The 19,767-nt window shown below is 43.5% G+C and overlaps 2 protein-coding genes across 2 annotated transcripts; both read left to right on the forward strand.

Annotated features, from left to right (window-relative positions):
- The first annotated feature begins 1,701 nt into the window (after positions 1 to 1,701).
- On the forward strand, positions 1,702 to 9,417 carry SNRPB2 (small nuclear ribonucleoprotein polypeptide B2). The gene is made up of 7 exons (XM_035110042.2): positions 1,702 to 1,839; positions 3,372 to 3,458; positions 3,979 to 4,151; positions 5,121 to 5,261; positions 6,324 to 6,374; positions 7,099 to 7,187; positions 8,822 to 9,417. The coding sequence occupies exons 2-7, from the start codon at positions 3,392 to 3,394 to the stop codon at positions 8,979 to 8,981; spliced, it is 681 nt and encodes a 226-aa protein (XP_034965933.1). The 5' UTR covers positions 1,702 to 1,839; positions 3,372 to 3,391; the 3' UTR covers positions 8,982 to 9,417.
- Positions 9,418 to 10,887: 1,470 nt separating this feature from the next.
- Positions 10,888 to 17,613, forward strand: OTOR (otoraplin). Its single transcript, XM_035110708.2, has 4 exons — positions 10,888 to 12,057; positions 12,572 to 12,711; positions 14,338 to 14,448; positions 17,147 to 17,613. Exons 1-4 carry the CDS (start codon positions 11,772 to 11,774, stop codon positions 17,168 to 17,170), a joined length of 561 nt encoding a protein of 186 aa, XP_034966599.2. The 5' UTR covers positions 10,888 to 11,771; the 3' UTR covers positions 17,171 to 17,613.
- Positions 17,614 to 19,767: the final 2,154 nt, after the last annotated feature.

Consider the following 19,767-nt stretch of genomic DNA (forward strand, 5'->3'; position numbering starts at 1 on the left):
AACCCCGGTCTTCCCAGGTGCAATGGTCTAACCACATTCGTGCAAGGAAATATTTATTTTTTTAAAAAAAATTATGATTTTCTATCGCAATAATTTTACAATCATTTTAACATTTCAAAACTTGACGACCTTTCCCCTCTTTCTGCAGTTCCTTAAATTTATTTTAAATATATTCTGCATATCCAAATTAACTTAATTTGCTAATTTTTTCATCTACTTTAAATATATACACTTATAAAACTGCAGGTTATTACAATAATCCTGCCAATGTCCTTATCTGTTTACAGTTTATTTGTAAATATTCAATAAACCATTTCTGTTCTTTTATAAAAAGTTTAATACTGTATTTTCATTTCTTATTTTTTCAGTACGTTTTACCATTTCTGCATATTCCATAAGTTTTTGTATTCATTCTTCTTTTGCCAGGACTAATAATTCTTTCCATTTTTGGGTGAGTAACATTCTTGAGCCGTAGTCGCATACATGAATAAATTTCTATAGAGTTTGGGTAGGTCTGTCCCTATGATTCCCAAAAGGAAAGCTTCTGGGTTGTTTCCCCCCCACAAACTTTATTTTAAACATCTTTTCTCATTCATTATACTGTACAGTGGTACCTTGACTTACGAAGGCGATCTGTTCCGCGGCGCTCTTCGGAAGTCAAAAACTTCGTAAGTCGAAGCAACCATTTTGCACATGCGCAGAACGCACGCAGGGCGAAAATACTTCCGGGTTAGTGGACTTTGGAAGTCGAAACCTTTGGAAGTCGAGGCATTCGTAAGTCGAGGTACCACTGTATATAATTTCCCAGTAAGCTTTAACTCTGCTACAAGATCACCACATATGAGAAAAGAACATTTTTTCTCTTTAAATTTCCCACACTTATTTGATTTGGATTTAGACATTTTTGCAAACTGCCTTTCCCCTTTTTGCCCTAATGTATATAATTTTTATTACATTTTCTGTTTTACAATTTAAAATACAGTCTCATTTAGACATCAATAAAATATCAATGAATTCCCATCTTCTCTATCCATGGTTCATTTTTCATATCATAAATCCCAGCATATTTTATAAAAACTAACTTTTTGCCAATTTAGCCGGTGTTAGGTTGGTACCATCGATATATCATTTTCTCTTCCTCATGCAAGGAATTATTTCTAAAAGGAAGTGCTTTGCTTCTTTAAATCTGCATGGCTGCTGGTAGCAGTTCAGAGGACTCTCTGCACGTGCTCAGAGGCACCTTTCTTACAAAAAAACCCCTAGACGTAGGGCTACGTTGCAGCAGTAAAGAACACCCCCGTAAACCACACGTGTCCGTTTCGTTGTATCAGCTGCGCTCGCAAAGCAGAAATGAACCAATCGATGGCCGAAGAACTCGTCGCGAATAGGCTGTCCTGGGATTGATTGAGCGGTCTCGAGCGGATCAGGCAAATTCTATAGAGACGATAAAGGGGGATGGCTAGAGCGTCTCAGCGCTTCGCGGTCTAGGATGGAACTTCCCAATACTTCGCCATAGACACGAGGAGGCGCAGAGCGGCCCTACAACGGAGCCCGTATGGCCAATGGCGAATTTCCGTTTGTTGGGTTTTTCCAACCGGAAGTTCAAGCTGCATGTGCTACAGGTTTTCTTGCCCCCCATCTCCGCTCACCTCTCTGGAAAAACGTTCCCCCTCAGTGGCGGTTGTCCGCTATAAGGAAAAGCCTCACCGAGGGCCGGGAGGGAAGAGCGGAAGTGCACCTCCACACACACATACACCCCGCTGGCAGGAAACGGAAGGGAAGGAAGGAGGCATGTCGGGTGGTGGCGCGCTGGAGGAGGCGGTTTGAGGCATCGAGACGGTACAGGCAGAGCGAAAGAGGGTTGGGGTGGGGGAGTCGCCCCGCAGCCCCCTCATTGGGCTCCCTACGTTTTCAGTGGGTGGTTAGCGGCGGCCCCCATGGGCTCTTTAACCTCCTCATAGAAGGGACCCCGAGGGCCATCTAGTCCAACCCGCTGCAATGCAGGAATCTCGGCTAGGCCACAGGTGGCCGCCCCGGCCTCTGCTTAGGTTTCGTGCGAGAAGCAGAAAAGGGGGTGGCAGTGGGGTGTCCCCTACTGGTATCCACCCACATGCATGCTCTCCCCACGCCCCTCCATCTACCTGGCTCCTCTTTGTAATATTATCCAGCTCCAAGGGGGAGGGGGGCCTTTGTGAGTCTCGCTTCAGCGGGTTTTGGGGTGGTGGTGGTGGTGGAAGAGAGGAAAATAGAGCGACTTAGTGAAATCTTACAGGGTATTCACACACACACGCACACACATGTACATACCCTTCTCGTCGAGCCTAGTCGGTGTAGCCAAATCCTGCCCCTGTAGCTTCTTAAAGCAGCATTATTATTACTATTATTTATTGAATTTATATACTCCCCTGTACCCGGAGGTCTCAGGATGGTTCACAGCAAAGATCAAAATAAAAACGACCCAATAACACCCGAAAGCAGTAGCATTTCGGTTGGGGGTGGGGCTCGCAAAAGGTAAAAAGTGCAGCAACCCAGTTTTTTCTCTTACCCCCTTTCTGGGTTTTTTTTTGGGGGGGGGGTTGGTACAGAGGGAGCTAGGCCGGGAGGGATTGGGCTCAGTTTTGTTTTTGGGAGGGGGGAGAAGAGAGGAAAGTAGGGTGACTTAGTGAGATCTTACAGGAACACATACACAAGTACATACCCTTCTCGCCAAGCCTATCTAGTATGGCCAAATCCTGCCCCTTCTGCCCTATAGCTTCTTAAAGTAGTAGCATCGGGGGGGGGGGCTGGGCTCAGAAAAGGTGAAAAGTCCCACAGGCCAGTTTTCTCTCTTACCCCCTTGCTGGTTTTTTGGTGCACTAAAAACTGGTATGAGCGCACACACTGCCAATACGTACAGACTTATGAGGAGCAGCTCCAGCCAGTTAATGCATCTTTGTTTTGTTAACATTGCATCCTGCATTTCCACCAAATGACACTCAATTTGTCTAGCAGAAGTAATGTAAATTAGTACGATACAATCTGTGGTGCTTTCGGCAACCTTGTAAGCTAGGATAGTGTTATTATGAGTACCGTAGAAATGGTTGGTGTTGTGCGTTAATTCACTTTAAACAACCTGTATTTTGTTGTACAGAGCCCATTTAGTGGTTTAAGCACTGGGACTTGGACTGGGGAGACCTGGCTTTCAATTGCTGCTCAGCCACAAAGCTTTCTGGGTAGGCTTGGGCCAGCCACTATATCTCAGCTACACCTGTCTCACATTGTGATTGCAAGGATAAAATCAGATAACTCAATGTAAGCTGCTTTCAGGGCTTTTTAAAATAGAAGTTGGGCATGTGCACATGCTAAATAAATTCTTTTGTGTGTTTTTTTAGGTCAGCCTGACAGAAATTAAATGATGGATATCCGACCAAACCACACACTGTATATCAATAATGTTAATGACAAAATTAAAAAGGAAGGTATGAAAATAAATTACTCCTTATTCTGAGCGTTTGGTCAAGAAACAGAAAGTTTATGTAGAAGTATGCTGCTTCATGCCCTCTCCTCAACCATGAGAGACGATTGGTCTTTGGTAAATTTTTGTAACTCACCTTATCTGAAGAATGTTAATAATACACAGAGAGGGGGAAGAGCATTCAAATATAAATGATTTGTTAGTCATTTTCTCCAGAGTGGTAAATTGTTATTGATGTCTTGAAATACCTAGTGATGGTACAAAAATTTCCCACGAGGGAAATTGGCTGGGACCACTTAACATTTCAGCAAACAATGAGTAAGAGAGGTGATGATTGAAAGTATAATATGTCTGGCATGTTGCATTGTCAGACTTTTCTGATTTTTTAGTGAGAAACTTGGCTGGCTTCACTGCCCAAGTCATGTGCTGTCTCTTGGTGTGCTGACCTGGAAGATGCTGTGGTGTCTTAGAAGCAGATAGATACAGTACAAGCATAATTCTCCTTTTCTTCCTTCCCTTAACAGAACTGAAAAGATCTCTGTATGCACTGTTTTCTCAGTTTGGCCATGTAGTGGACATTGTGGCTCTAAAGACGATGAAGATGAGAGGACAGGCCTTTGTTATATTTAAAGAACTTGGCTCCTCCACCAATGCCCTGAGACAGTTGCAAGGCTTTCCATTTTATGGTAAACCAATGGTGAGCTTTATATTTTACTTCAAAGCATGATAAGAGAACAATGTGGTGGGGATCTTGTGGTTTCTCTGTGTAGAGCAATAGGTAGTATATTTAAAGCTTTTGGTCTGTACACTAGGCTCTTTAAACACTAAATTCAGCACCCCACTATGCTGATCATTCTCTCAGGGCAAGTGATTTGGATTGTCAAATGGGATGTTCCCCTCTACTGCACTGTTCCAGGGGGTCTCCTGACCCCACTCCCCTTGAACCTATTTAAGGGGGTGGAGATAAGGGAAGCTGCATTGCACAATTGGACATCCTTGTTCAGGGCTTCTGGTGGGACTCAGTAGTTGAATCCTGCCCTCTATGTGGAAATTATATCCTGTCAGACCATAACAAGGCCCTTCATTGGAAACTCACCATACCAACTATAGACAGATAAATTTAAGCTTTCTCTTGAGAGAAACCTATTGTCTTTCCAGTGCAGATCAATGCTACAATCCTAAAAGCACTTACTAGGGAGTAAAATAATTGATCAGTAAGATTCTAAAAACATGGCTAAAGACCTGAATCTTCTGTAAGAAAATCCTATTTTTAGTATGTATTTTTAAAGTCTTTATGGATTCCACATTGATACAAATGCATTGTGAAAACCAAGTATTTTGTGGCTGTTCTTCCCTACCCTGGACAATATGCAATGTTTTGTTTGGAGATGCACATTGTTTCTGGCTAGAGTGGCATGCAGTGACATGGTGCTGCCATCTCTGGCAGTGCGCCCAACAGGCTTGCAGCAGTGTATGTAACTCAGGCCCGATGGCTCTGGGTTGGACTCCAGGTGCCAATACATAACACTGCCTTAGGTTTTCAAACAGTTCATTAGCTGGATGCTCTGTGACCTTCAGTCCACTCCCCTTTATTCATTGTCTGTTCCAAAATATCAGGCTCAAATTTACAGCATTGATGCTTGATGCAACATTCTAATTTCAACAGCGCATCCAGTACGCAAAAACAGATTCTGATGTCATTTCTAAAATGCGTGGTACGTTTGCTGATAAAGAGAAGAGAAAAGAAAAGAAGAAGATCAAATCCTTGGAACAGTCTGCTAATGCTGCAAACAAGAAGCCAAATCAGGTAAGTGAGTTTGTCTCAGATCTCATTGCCGTCGGTCAAAGAATAAGCCTCTTTCTTTAACATTTGCCTATAACAGGGGTGTCCAACTTCCAAGAGACTGCGATCCACTCCCACTCTAAATAAACCACAGTTGTTGAGGGGTTTTTTTAGGGAGAGAAATCAAGAGTTTTTGAGATCACGTGTGATCGACAGGTAGATCGCGATCGAACTATTGGACAGCCCTGGCCAATAACATTAACAAATGGTAGGGTACTTGTGTTGGGAGATATGTAGAATAGAACTATGCATTATGTAAACTGAATTACGCCTAAATTTCAAAACAATACACTTAAAAACCAACAGTTGCTTAACCTGAGAGTAAGACCCTTTGAACTCAGCTGGACTCACTTCTGAGGAAACAGAAATATGATTGTGAAATTGAGCCTTACAGTCAGATTCTTTTTTTTTAACTAGCTTTATGCAGTTAGCAATTAACAAAAAAAGTACTTTTCCCTAGCAAAATTACTGATCCCCTTTGAGCTAAGAATATTTTACCTACCAGGTGATAATGCTGCCACATGTAGAGGAAAAAATCTCCCAGATTTGTTCTGCTTGGGTATAATGGGCACTGTTATTGTGAGAAGAAAATTATTTGAGGAATCCAGGACTTTTGCTTACTTTGCAGAGCTGTTTGGATGTGTTTGTCTTTGAGCATTTTATATTTTCTTCCAGCTATCCTGTCCCATCTTCTTCTCCATAAAACAAGACTGTGGAGTTGTTGGGAGGGAATAGGAGGGCAAAGTCTCTTGTATGTGCTGGTGAATTAGGAGGCAGCTCTGTGTGTGATTGCTACTAGCAACTATTGGCAAAACCACAAGTGGTAATTCATGAAGAATTAGAATAATTTAAGAATGAATGGCTGATAACTCTTAAAAAACATAAGCCCATGTAAGTCATTTTTTCTACTTAAAAAATGAGCCTCTAGCAACTGTAGGGTAAATCATAATATACGTGTGTTTTTAATACTAACTTCAGGTCTCGAAGCATAATCTAAAAACAAAAAAACTTTTTATTTCTCAATAGGGAGCAAACCAGAATCCAGCAAATTCCCAAGCAAACTCGCAGAATCAACAGGTAATCCTTAGCATCCTTTGCATTAGAAGTACACCAATTTCAGATCACCACGTTGGTCTTTTTAGAGCTACATATTTTGTATACCGATAACATGCATTTTGGAAGCAACATGTTTTATTCATATATGACCAACTTCTGTAAATGATTCATTAGCAATCGATAAGTGTTATCCGCTAGTATTTGCTTAGAGGGACTGTAAATATATAACTGTACCTCCATTTATTGTTTTATAAAAAAAACGAAGTGTCCAAAATCTGTAATTTAATCCTATCATTCTAATTGCGCCAAATTCTTATTATGATAACAGTGATGATAGCACACCACAAATTGAGTACTTGGTATGTGAGGGTTTTGTTTTTAAAGGTACTACTGGGCTGACAGCTGTTGAATGCCTGAAGGGCCAACTACCTGGACGTTTTGCAGGGGAGATGTTGTGGAGTATACTATCTAGATGTATTCTTAACTGAGAATGCTTAGAATAGCCGCCTGATTGTATTAGACTCCTTAGCTAACCTAAAAACATGTGAAGTGCAGAAACAAACAAACAACTTGAAGCTGTTTACGTCCACCCCAATTCTCCTCTTATGTCAAATGAAGAATTGGCAGCTTCTTGGGTTAACTGCAATGAGTTATGCCAAAATAGCTGGTTTTTTAACATTTATAAATATTAAAGCAAATGTGGTTTTGGCGTACCACCACACATTATTTGCTGCTTCCATTACAGGTGCCTGATAATCCACCGAACTATATACTTTTCCTCAACAACTTGCCAGAAGAGACCAATGAAATGATGTTGTCAATGCTGTTCAATCAGTAAGTTCATCTAGATATATGTATATATAGTTCTACAATCCTGTACACCTGCATTTGAGACTATCTCTCAACAAAATTGGTGGAAATTTTTGTAGTAAACTGCACAGGATTGGGCTGTTAAGCGTTTCATCTTCTGTTGAAACTCTCAAGAACCCAGTGGTGAGATACGTGGTCTCCTAACCTTTTGTCATTTGCAATAGATTCCACCATTTGAACTCAATTAATGATGTCTGGTTCTATGCAACTATGTTTTTACAGTTTGGATGGGCTGAGATAATGGAGCCTTCAGTGCAGGCTACAGAGGGCTATGGAGATCCAAGAATCTTTAGAAAAACACCTCCTTCTTCCAAGCTGCCACTTATATGCACTCATAGAACAAAAACTCATTGTTATTGTGAGATGTGACTTAAGAATTGGCCACTTTAGTTATGTTCAACCTGAATGAATTCAGGTTTTTGGAAAAGACATTCCAAATAACAAAGAAGTGAGTGTTCACAAAACTTTCTTCTTCCCAAACATTTCATGCTGCCTCTTGGATTAGCTGCTGATTTAAATTTACACTTATAAGGAAGAGAGCCAAAACAGCCGAGGGATTTCTGTAAATAAAACTGGGAAGCTGGCAATGAGCTGTGTTTGAGGGACAAGGAAACATGGATTTTAACCTGTCCCAGATTAAGTGCAGGATATCTGTGTTTATGTGGGGGACGCGGGTGGCACTGTGGGTTAAACCACAGAGTCTAGGGCTTGCCGATCAGAAGGTCAGCGGTTCGAATCCCCATGACAGGGTGAGCTCCCATTGCTCGGTCCCTGCTCCTGCCCACTTAGCAGTTCGAAAGCATGTCAAAGTGCAAGTAGATTAATAGGTACTGCTCCGGTGGGAAGGTAAACGGCGTTTCCGTGTGCTGCTCTGGTTTTGCCAGAAGCGGCTTAGTCATGCTGGCCACATGACCTGGAAGCTGTATGCCGGCTCCCTTGGCCAATAAAGCGAGATGAGCGACGGAACCCCAGAGTCGTCCGCAACTGGACCTAATGGTCAGGTGTCCCTTTACCTTTACTATCTGTGTTTATAGTCTGTCTCAACATGAGTTCTAGAAACAGTAGCCAAGCACACTGCTATTTTTACAGTTTAATCTGAAATACGTTGCATTTAAGGTATAGAAATATTTGGTAAAACATGAATACCCATACATTGTATACTTGGGTAAGTGTACATCATGTGACTTCTAAGTCATTCTAGTAATTTATGCTTTGTCAAGGCTGGATAGAGATTGTGTTGAATTATCTCTGTAAGAGAAGGTTTGGAAACAGAAGAACAAATCCATTCTGGGAATCGTATCTGTTGAATGGAAATTAACTGAAAAATAGTTTGGCACGAAGTGGGCTTCATAAAATGAAAAAAATTGTCTGAAGTCTGTAATTCCTGCATTTCAGCTGCTCTGTTTTTCATTGTGTTACAAATATGTTCCTGGCATCTTTGGTATGTTTTACTTGGCAAGTTCAGCCTATGGCTTTCAGCTTTATTTTCAACTATGAATTTCAATTTTATAAACTTTGTTTTTGGTTGGAGAATAAGAACAGCCCTGTAACCTGCAAGATTAAAGCATGTCATCTTGTTTAAATATTTCTCTCTCAAGGTTCCCTGGTTTCAAAGAAGTGCGCCTGGTGCCCGGCAGACACGACATCGCATTTGTGGAGTTTGAAAATGATGGGCAGGCGGGAGCTGCTCGGGATGCCCTCCAAGGATTTAAAATTACCCCTTCGCATGCAATGAAAATCACTTATGCCAAGAAGTGATGGAAGGAAACTAGGATCCCTGAAGGACTTGCTTAGTTTGGTTTTTCTTTCCCCCTACATGCTGTGGGGTAATTTGGATTGATTGAATTGTGGTTCCTTGAATTTAAGGAAAACATCTGGTATGGCATTGTTGGGAGTTAGTCAATACAAGTATGTAAGAATTCTAAACACATTCAAGGAATGCCAGCTGAAAGCTGTAAAATTTGGTTGTTGTACATAAGTCAATTTTGTATACCGTGACTGGGGTGGGGGTGGGGTTCTTCACAGTAAAGTTGCCTGTTCAGAAATAAAGGTGCATCTTCTCTCTTGAAACAGTAATCTAAGGTGTACTTGTGTTTCATCAAAAGCAATAGTTTTTGCCAACTTACTAGGGACTGGGTGTACTTGGAAATACATGCTCATTCCATGAGAAGTTCTTTCACTACCCCAAAACCTGCTCTGGAGGGCTGGGGGAACCCTAAAAACAGATTTGGGAGGAGGGGCACAAGGGAGGAGAGTGAGGGGGTGCTCTTGTGCAAATGGGATATCTTCCTTAGATACAACTCCAGATGTCATGGTGAAGATACAGAGAACTGAGAGTCTGTTCTATATTTTGAAAGAGATGCTTGTGAAAATAATACTGATACTGTCAGGGATTGGATCCGTCTAGAGTAGACAATGCAGTATAGATTATATGGAAAGATGTATTGGATAAATACAGTTGTACCTGGGAAATCGAATGGAATCCGTTCCAGAAGTCCGTTCAACTTCCAAAACGTTCAAAAACCAAATCTCAGCTTGGCTCCTGTAGCCAATCAGAAGCCACGGAAGCCCCGTCTGACGTTCGGTTTCCAAAAGAATATTCACAAACTAGAACAATCACTTCCAGGTTTGTGGCGTTTGGGAGCCAAAACGTCCGAGTTCCAGGGCGTTCAACAACCAAGGTATGACTGCATCCAAAATTGGACCGGTATTTTACCATAAAGATGTAAATAAGCAAATATGGTACATTCATCAGTAGTCACTGACTTCAGTAGTCTTAGCATCGCTATTGAGGGGGGTATCTCCCAGGTCATTTATTTACAGGTGTCCATATGTATACAGTGTCCACCTGAAATATGCAGTTGGTATCCAGAAGAACACTGTTTTGCACTAAGCCCCTGCAGTAATAGGGAGCTGCTATCCAGAAGTTTTCCCAGAATCTGAACAAGCCACATGGCTGAGCTGAATGTGAGCATGGCAGTTTCATTCTAAATGAACCCATCTGCAGAATGTAATATAAGAAGTCTACATAGCAGGGGGTGTCAAATGGGTTTGAATGCTAAACTCCCTACTCAATAATATGGTCACTGAAATATTGATTCCATCTGAATTCAGCACCATTGATGCTCCGAAGCATTGTGCTTGTATTCTTCTGTGCTTGATGTGTTCTTGGATACCCAGCTTTTAATTTAGAGTGACCCTGGGTGGTTGGGGTCAGTGGAAACGCTAGGCTTATACTAAGCACATCTGGTTCTTAGCCTTGAATATACAGTAGTTAAATAACTTGTGTAGAATGGGTGTTGGTCATCAAGCGTTCCCCTAAATTCTGGGAAAGGCTGCTTTTCTATTCTGCCACCTACTTCTTAGCTGAGTCCACCTGCGACTCCAGATGCCCCCAGGAAGCCCTTCGTACTATATCATTTCCTGCCAAGGACCAGAAGAGTGCCATAAACTCATAAAGAAATAATAATCACATATCTGTATCCCACTCTTCTACATTTGTAATCTGAGCAGATGACAACACAAAACGGAAACAAAACACACTTGAACCAAACAAATCGAAGGCAGCAATTCATGACGTGATGCAGTTAAGGCCAAGCCAGAGGCAACAGCAGATTTAAACATTAAAAGCCTATAGAAAGAAAATACGCTTTCAGATACTGTTGAAAGGCGACTGGAGAGGAGGCTTGATGCAACACAACAGGAAGGGTCTTCCGGGACCATTCAACATATGACACCTTTTTGCAGATTCATTACGAACTGATTTGGAGGCCAATCTTGGCTAAAAAGTGAAGTACGAGACTTTCTGGAAAGGATTTTGATTTATTTTGTTTGTTTTCATAATTCATACACCACTGAATGTCTCAGTTTCTAAGTGGAGGTGGCTCTTGCTTGTCAGGAGAAGGGGAATAAATTTCCACTTATTCTCCTTTCAGCCCTTATGTGCTCCCTTCCAATGCTGTTCTGGAGGGTCATGAAACCAGCCACAATAGGATGTAATAATTTGTGATGGCCTTGCGTTTGACATTCACGTATCATATAGTAGCTCCGTCATCTGTATTCTTGAGGTGCTTTGTGAGGCCATACATTGCTAATATAACAGTTTGAGATAGCAACTGGCTCGTGGAAGGGGGAATCAAAAGCAAGCACGTACATCTAAACCCACAATTTGATGACTGAAATTGCATCCCACTCCTATGAGCTGCATTACTGCCACTGTGGCTCGTAAGCTCCTGGTGGGGGAAGATGGCTCGTCTCTTTGCACTGGGATTGGTCCGGTTTTCGTTGGCAAAGTTCCTCTGGCACTTCCTCCCCAGCCCATGGCCAACATAGGATTCTTTGTGTTTCAGCTGCACTTTCAACCAACCCGTAAGATTGGAAACCTGTATAATTAATGGGGATCTGTTGTTTTTCATCCCTGCACAAAATCTGCTGAATGTGATGTTGAGCATGACTTAACTGCAGCAGGAGACAGGCGTTTAAAAACGCCTGGCAAATAAAGCCAAAGGGCTCCCTCTGAAGTTCCCCCAGCTCTTTAAAAGTGATGGAATGTTGCCCTCGCAACTCCCTATTGGTCAGAGAGGTTCTCTTCCCCACCCTCCAAAATTGCATCCTAATGTGTTTTTATACATATATAATAGAGAGCTGTTCCTTAACCTGTTCCTTTTATGTAAGGCAGGGAGAGCGAGGTGCCTGGGAGAGAAGAAAATGCCCCACACTGTTGGCATGCTGATGTTTCTGCTGTGTCTTGGATTCACCTTCCCGATGATTGCGAAGGGAATTTTTATGGACAAGCTGGCAAGCAAGAAGTTGTGTGCCGATCAGGAGTGCTTATGTAAGTCACCCATTTGTGAAACTGTGTGCTGAAAATGTGAACTCTTGCATGAATGAATCTCTCAGGCCTCTGTGGTTTGCCATATCCCGGGCATAACTTTAAATTTATGGATATATTTTTCATAAATATATATTGGAGCTGGCATGGTGTGGTGGTTAGAGGGTAGGACTGGGATTTGAAGACCAGAGTTCAAATTCCCATTGGGCCCCCATGTTCATTGGGTGATCTTGGGCTGGCATAGCCTTACCTGCTCTGTAGGGTTGCTGTGAGGATAAAATGGTGACGGGCAAAAATGTTCACCACCTCAAGCTCCCTGGTGAAAAAGAGTGGTATATAAATGTCAAAACAAAACAAAATGTTGATAGCTTTTGAAGACTTCCCAGAAGAAGAACTGTGAATGTGGAAAGGGATGCTTCTATGATTGCCTTTGCAAACTTAACGAGGATTTCCTCTTCTTACCACCCAGCCCTTCAATTCTTTATAAAACCTGACTGGTGTTTTTCCCCACCCCCAGATGCCATCTCCCTGGCAAGGGCGGAAGACGATTACAACGCGCCAGACTGCCGATTCATTAACGTCAAAAAGGGGCAACTGATCTACATTTACTCAAAGCTAGTGCAAGAAAGAGGAGCTGGAGAATTCTGGGCTGGGAGTGTAAGGACCTTCCCTATGTTAAATCACATCCTATGTCTGCAAGGCTATTTACTCCCCAGTATCCACAGTTTTTAGAGAAACCCCTGCCCCACCTCTCATTGGACAGGGCAAGGCGATATTCTCACAAGCTCACCTGTATGTCCAAAAGCATCTGTTCCCTTCCCTTGCTCAGCACTTCATGGGGGAAGCAGGGAGGTTAAAAAACACTCAGCCTTCTTAAAAGAGAGAGAGAGAGAGAGAGAGAGAGAGAGAGAGAGAGAGAGAGAGAGAGAGAATGAGATTCGTGCCAAAGTAAAAATAAGAAGGGGTGGGGAAGGTCTCTAAAGTGGACCGAAGAAATACTTACCTTATGAAAACTTTAAAAATCCATTTATATGTTACATGTATGCCTCACCTTTCTTTCATTTTGGAATTCAAAGGAAGCATACAAAGGGGGACTGGATTCACAGCTGCCTGGCATGAGAGGAAAGACACTTTCACTCTCGCAAGATGGCACTTTGGGGAATGTCCCTGCCCTGGACATTTCAATAAATACTGGAAATATGCCAGTGTTTCACTAGAACCTAGTGGCTTTGTGCAAAAGCCGGTCTAACATACGTAGCACAGACCCAGAGAATAGCTTGAAGGCATTGGGGGGGGGGGGGGAGAGACTTTGCTGAAGACAAAGTCCAGGCCTGGCTAATACCTGAATGCTTGAAAACTGCCCCCCCCAGCAGCACTGCCAAACACTGTTCCTGCAAAGTTTCCCCTCCTCCCTCCCCTCCTCACTACAGTCTCCCTAGAAAACACACACACTCCACCTGAGGATCAAGGAAAGCCTTTGGAATGAGGCAAGAGACAATGTGGGCAGGGGGCTGAGCAAGAGGGGGTAGTGTCAGTGCACATTACCATGACAGCTGAGCCTCCCTTAAAAAAACTGGTTTGGCATTGAAAGTGATACCAGTTTGATGAGTCCCAAAAAATGGCCTCTGCTGCTGGGCTTTTTTTTTTTTTAGCCTGAACTCTCTGGAACTGAATTCTGGCACCTCTCAGGGTGGGTGCCATTGCCATTATAAGAGATCAAGGGAGGTGTTCTTGGTGAGTTCTGGCATCTCTTTTCCTCCCAGAAAAATAGCACTGTCTTGATGTATTGTCATTCTGGAGCATTGTGGGGAATTTAACTCATGGCTAGACCCAGCTTCGTAGCACTACTTCAAACTGCCTCAGCACCAGTTAAGCCACCAGGCTCCTGGGACCCCCCAGAGAACCTCTTGCCCAGAAACCCCTTGAAATGGAGTTGGGTATTGTCCAGGGCAAACCTTTTCAAGAAATCCCAGTTTAAGGAAATAAGGATTTTAAGAATATGATTAGTCAAGTCTACAGAAGAGGAATTAAAATCTTTACGCACTCACATTTTTCTTGGTCTCATTCTTGGAAATGAAATTGTTTATATGTGCCTTTTGGTAAACAACAACAACAAAAACAACAACAGCAAATCTATTTTGTTAGCACCTTATGCTGACCAAAATAATCTCAAAGAGTGTACAGGGTGACTGGGGTAGCCCAGGCTTCCAACAGAGCAGCAAATTCATTTACTCTGAAGAATGACTGCGTTTAACTCCAGGCTTGTTTGATCTAACCCGTAAGGTTTATGCAGAGCACTACGAGGACCAGATGGGCACTGTTGGATATTTCCCCAGGAATTTAGTCACAGAGCAGCACATCTATCAGGAAGCAAACGAGACAGTTTCCACGAAGGTAAGAAATGAGCAAGCTATGCCAATGTTGCCACACAAATGCTTTGATGGTTTGTGGCCCAAGCTTCAGCAGTGGCTGAATATTGGTGATCCCATAATTGGTGACCTCATACCTTCTGCTAAGGCAGGCATGGCCAAACTTGGCCCTCCAGGTGTTTTGGGACTACAACTCCCATCATCTCTAGCTAACAGGACCAGTGGTCAGGGATTATGGGAATTGTAGTCCCAAAACATCTGGAGAGCCAAGTTCGGCCATGCCTGTGCTAAGGTAACTGAGTGAAAATCTTGCATCCTTTAAATTATTGAATGAGCCTCTGCAGGATGTTTCTTATTGACTTGGTTCTGGCCTTGTGTATGCTGAGAACAACACTCCTCTGGGCACAAGGTATGCTCTGTGCCTGTTTGGCAAGACTGCTTCCAGTTGCTTTTTCCTGACTGCGCTGTGTGCTACAGTCTCCCTTTCTGAGTTATTGGTTTCCTTCACAGAGGGACATTGACTTGGCGTGTTTGTTTTTCTCCTTGTTTGAGTTCTGAAAGCACTACAAGTTTCTTTCCTAAATGTAACTTTGGCTTAGTTCTCACTGAGGTGGCAAACCAGCCATGTGAGCTCTACGCAGACACTATTCTAGAGGCCTTCTCATTGGGGAGGGTGAAGATGGAGATGCTACCCATCTACCTTGTCTTCAGGTTTTAAGGAGGAACCCAGCTCCTGTTATGGAGAATACCAGCATCAGAGGCTTTTTCTGGGGCGAAGATGCAGGAAATGCAACAAAATCCTTGTTGTTGTTGTTGTTTAGTCGTTTAGTCGTGTCCGACTCTTCGTGACCCCATGGACCATAGCACGCCAGGCACTCCTGTCTTGCACTGCCTCCCGCAGTTTGGTCAAACTCATGTTCGTAGCTTCAAGAACACTATCCAACCATCTTGTCCTCTGTCGTCCCCTTCTCCTAGTGCCCTCAATCTTTCCCAACATCAGGGTCTTTTCCAAGGATTCTTCTCTTCTCATGAGGTGGCCAAAGTATTGGAGCCTCAGCTTCACGATCTGTCCTTCCAGGGAGCACTCAGGGCTGATTTCCTTAAGAATGGATAGGTTTGATCTTCTTGCAGTCCATGGGACTCTCAAGAGTCTCCTCCAGCACCATAATTCAAAAGCATCAATTCTTCGGCGATCAGCCTTCTTTATGGTCCAGCTCTCACTTCCATACATCACTACTGGGAAAACCATAGCTTTAACTATACGGACCTTTGTCGGCAAGGTGATGTCTCTGCTTTTTAAGATGCTGTCTAGGTTTGTCATTGCTTTTCTTCCAAGAAGCAGGCGTCTTTTAATTTCGTGACTGCTGTCACCATCTGCAGTGATCAAGGAGCCCAAGAAAGTAAAATCTCTCACTGCCTCCATTTCTTCCCCTTCTATTTGCCAGGAGGTGATGGGACCAGTGGCCATGATCTTGGTTTTTTTGATGTTGAGCTTCAGACCATATTTTGCGCTCTCCTAAAATCCTAAAAGCTGTCAAATCAGCTTCCATCCCTGCAGCTACTGCAGCTTGTGCTAACCAAATACAGAAGCGAGACTGGGTCTTAGTATTTCCTGAAATGCAGCATTACTCTTGTATGCAACTTTGCATGAAACATGGGACATTTGCTTTTCAAAAAGCCAAGTCAGAGGTGGTCCTAGAAGAAACCGGGGAGTCAGCCATACAGCTGCAAACAGAGGCGTCTTTCCCATAGGGCTTAGTGGCCTGTTGCGCCAGGGCGCCGGCCTCTCAGGGGCGCCCCAGTGAGTAGGGGAGCTGCGCGGCTTTGCCGGTGGCCTCCCCTTTCCCTGCACACCGTCAGATGGTTGGCGGGGCGCAACGAGCCACTAAGCCCTATGGCTCCTCCTCCTCTCCCTTGGCCACGGGAATCCCCTCAGCCGCCGCCCGCCGAGCCACTGAGGGAGCGGCGGTGACAGGAGCGGCTCCTGAGGGGCCTCCTCTGCATCACCGGTGCCCGCCGCCCTATCACCACCACTCCCCGGGGCACAGGCAGCGGCGTGGCAACCGTCTCCTGCTCCTTGGGCCACTGGGCAACAGTGAGAGCACCAGCAGTGGGCTGTCGTTGTCAGGCAGCAGCGGAGGAGGAGGCGCCCCAGAGCCTCACAAGCGAGTGTGGGGTTCCAGAAGTCTGGCCAGCCACGCCGCGGCCACCACATTGGCGGCGTCTTCTGTGGGCAGCGGCTCCCGGGGCTATGAGGTAGTCCGTAAGTTGGGCCCCGAGTTCTAAATTCTGGGAAAGGGAGGGGGGTGTCGGAGGGATCTTTGCGCCACGGTGCCAGACGGCCCTGGCTGCAAATAGAACATTTTAAGTGCATTTCAAGTGTGACTCTAGATGTGTGGCACTAAATATGACACTAGATGGGGCTAATGGGCAAATTTTAAAATGCATTTTCACAGTGTTTATTTATATCTGTGTAGATCCACTCTGGATTGAATCTATTCAGTCATGCTTGGAGCAGAGCCGCTGAAGACATGGGTAACTTAAGAACTCTTGAGTTCAGTTGGGCCTCAAGAAGGAGCATGGCTGTCTGGATCCAACACATCATACTTTCAAAGCAACTGATTCTCCACAACTCACTTTGTTCAGAATTGGCTCTAATTGCTTACTGTGTTTAAAAACTATATTAGTGAACCCAAGCAACAACAACATGTTCTCTTTCTCAGGCCATCGATTTCTTCTGTGAATAGAAGTCTGTAAAGCGGTCAACCAGCACAGTTAAGGAAAGGAAGTATAGACGCGCTGAGCAAAAGAAGATCTTCCGCCTTTCCTGTTGTAGATTCAAGGAAAAACAGAAAGTCTCTTTTTCCTAAACACCTTTTTTTTCAATAGAAAGGGAAGAAAAACACATAAATAGGACTAATATGTAATTTTTATTTACTTTGCTAGTGATTTTAACCAATGCCCCAAACTGCTATTGCCTTTTAAATAACAGTATTCTCTTTGTTACTTTTCAGAGCAATAAATGCTAAATATTATAGGCAGGTGCCTACCACCTGTGCTTCGTCCATTTGCCTGAGCCTGTTGTTTCCTCTATTGCCGTGGTTCCCAACGTGGGGCACGTGCTCCACAGGGGGGTAATTTGATTTTCAAGGGGGCCAATTCGAGAATGAGATATTAACAGTGAATGGCCTTTTAGGCTTCCTCCACATGAATAGGAGTTCACTTTTTGAATAATAAGAATTATATGTCATTGGCGGGGGGCACCAGGATTTAAGAGATGCTTAGGTGGGGCATGGCCCCCAAAAGGTTGGGAACCACTGCTCTAATGTGTTTTGTGTTGCTAAATAAAAGTTGAAAGGGAAACCTTTTATTTTGCTATGCCACAATTTCAGGTTACCAAGGATACATTGTTTAAGGGAGGCTTTTGCAGGTCATTCTTGGCATCTCTTCATTTTTCACTCCTGCATATGCTTCCGTCTTGTGCTGACGATGGCTATGAGCTGCATTGGATTGCTTTACCTGTCAGTTTGATGGGCAAGAGAGCTCATGCATAAGTGTGTAAGGAATAAGCATGTGTAGGCCCAGATCTGATCTATTCAAGCTGCATCGTACTTGCATAGGCTGAGACAGATGTCTAGAGAGTGTTGATAGCAGGGCAGCAACATGTAAGTATTCAGAAGTAAAGGTAAGAAAAAAGGAAAAAGGTAAAGGACCCCTGGACGGTTAAGTCCAGTCAAAGGCGAGTATGGTGTTGCGGCACTCATTTCGCTTTCAGGCCGAGGGAGCCGGCATTTGTCCACAGACAGCTTTCTGGGTCATGTGGCCAGCATGACTAAACCACTTCTGGCACATGGAAGACCGTGACAGAAACCAGAGCGCACGGAAACAAAATGTACCTTCCTGCCACAGAGGTACCTATTTATCTACTTGTACTGGTGTGCTTTCAAACTGCTAGGTTGGCAGGAGCTGGGACAGAACAACAGGAGCTCACTACAGTGGTACCTCTACTTACGAATAACTCTACTTACGAATGTTTCTACTTACGAATGGAGCTCCGTCCGCCATCTTGGATGTGGTTTTTCTACTTACGAATTTTTAGATAGGGTTGCTTCTACTTACGATTTTTTTCTCCCAATGCATTCCTATGGGATTCGACGTACAATTTTTTTCGACTTACAAATGTGTGTTTCGGAACGCATTAAATTTGTAAGTAGAGGTACCACTGTACTTCGCGGGGATTTGAACTGCCAACCTTCTGATCAGCAAGCCCAAGAGGCTCAGTGGTTTAGACCACAGCGCCACCTGCATCCCTATATATACAATCAGAAGTATACAACCTCCAACTGTGGAAGCAGAATGGTTTAAATGAAAGTGTCTCCAGTTCTTGTACTCCTTCCCCAAGATCTGCAGCAGCCTCTGCTTCTCTTCTGTTGGAAAACTAATGCCTCCCTTTTGCCACCTGCATGCTTCAGTTGACCGACTGGCTCTACATTCTGCATTTTTCTCTGTTGCATCCTGACGAGACTTTGACCAAGGCAGTTGAGGAGTTCCCCTTTGTAGATGTCATACAAGGTACTTCAGTAGATTTATGCTGACCTCCAGTGGTTGTATGATGCTTTAGGTTTTAATTGTCTATGTATAAAATTCACTGCTCTATTCTCAACCTAGGCCTCTTTTCTGTTCCTGTGTGCTGAAGATATGGCCTTTTGGTGGGGCAAGGCAAGGCAAACCAATGAGCTGCCATGGGGTGGGGGTGGGGGTTAAATAATTTTTATTGATTACAAAAATCCAATATGCACCAAATTATATTAATACCAAATAACACACCAATTCAGACCCAAATCAATTACATAGCTAATTATAAATTTTGTATGGCTTTCCATGTGCTGTACTTCAGGGTCTGGTTCCCTTTAATTCTGCCTCCAGACTATTGCTCAAACCAAATACAATCCATCGATAAAATCCCTTATACCACAGCTACAATGATTAACTTCACATTGACACATATAGTAATTTGTAAAATTGCAAATGAAGTTCTCCTTTCTTCTTCCTGTGTGAGGTTTTTATTTCCTTTATCAAATATCATGTCCATATTAAATATTCCTGATCTCCTTTGTTGACTCAGAGTTATTCTGGAGAGATCTCTCTCTTTGTTCTCAACGCTTCTGATGCAGCTGTAAAATTCCGCTTTCGATTTCAAACAGGGAGTCACCCAGCGTCCTCCCAAAGCCCTGCCAATTTAGGTGCCACCAGAGGCATTATAAAGGGCCAGATATTATGAGTTGATGGTGCATTTTGGTTCCAAAAGCAGCTCTTGCTATTCCTCTCTGCGGGTTACTCTCAA

This window comes from Zootoca vivipara, chromosome 3 (assembly GCF_963506605.1).
Source record: "Zootoca vivipara chromosome 3, rZooViv1.1, whole genome shotgun sequence".
Taxonomy (NCBI): Eukaryota; Metazoa; Chordata; class Lepidosauria; order Squamata; family Lacertidae; genus Zootoca; species Zootoca vivipara.

What these genes read in the sequence shown, in the direction of transcription:
- SNRPB2 (XM_035110042.2), top strand. Translation starts at nt 3,392, where the DNA reads ATGATGGATATCCGACCAAACCACACACTGTATATCAATAATGTTAAT. An exon ending in CATTTTATGGTAAACCAATG is followed by an intron (nt 4,152 to 5,120) that starts GTGAGCTTTATA and finishes TAATTTCAACAG; the next exon opens with CGCATCCAGTACGCAAAAAC. An exon ending in CAAACAAGAAGCCAAATCAG is followed by an intron (nt 5,262 to 6,323) that starts GTAAGTGAGTTT and finishes ATTTCTCAATAG; the next exon opens with GGAGCAAACCAGAATCCAGC.
- OTOR (XM_035110708.2), top strand. Translation starts at nt 11,772, where the DNA reads ATGTTGCCCTCGCAACTCCCTATTGGTCAGAGAGGTTCTCTTCCCCAC. An exon ending in TGCCGATCAGGAGTGCTTAT is followed by an intron (nt 12,058 to 12,571) that starts GTAAGTCACCCA and finishes CCCCACCCCCAG; the next exon opens with ATGCCATCTCCCTGGCAAGG. An exon ending in GAGAATTCTGGGCTGGGAGT is followed by an intron (nt 12,712 to 14,337) that starts GTAAGGACCTTC and finishes CTAACCCGTAAG; the next exon opens with GTTTATGCAGAGCACTACGA.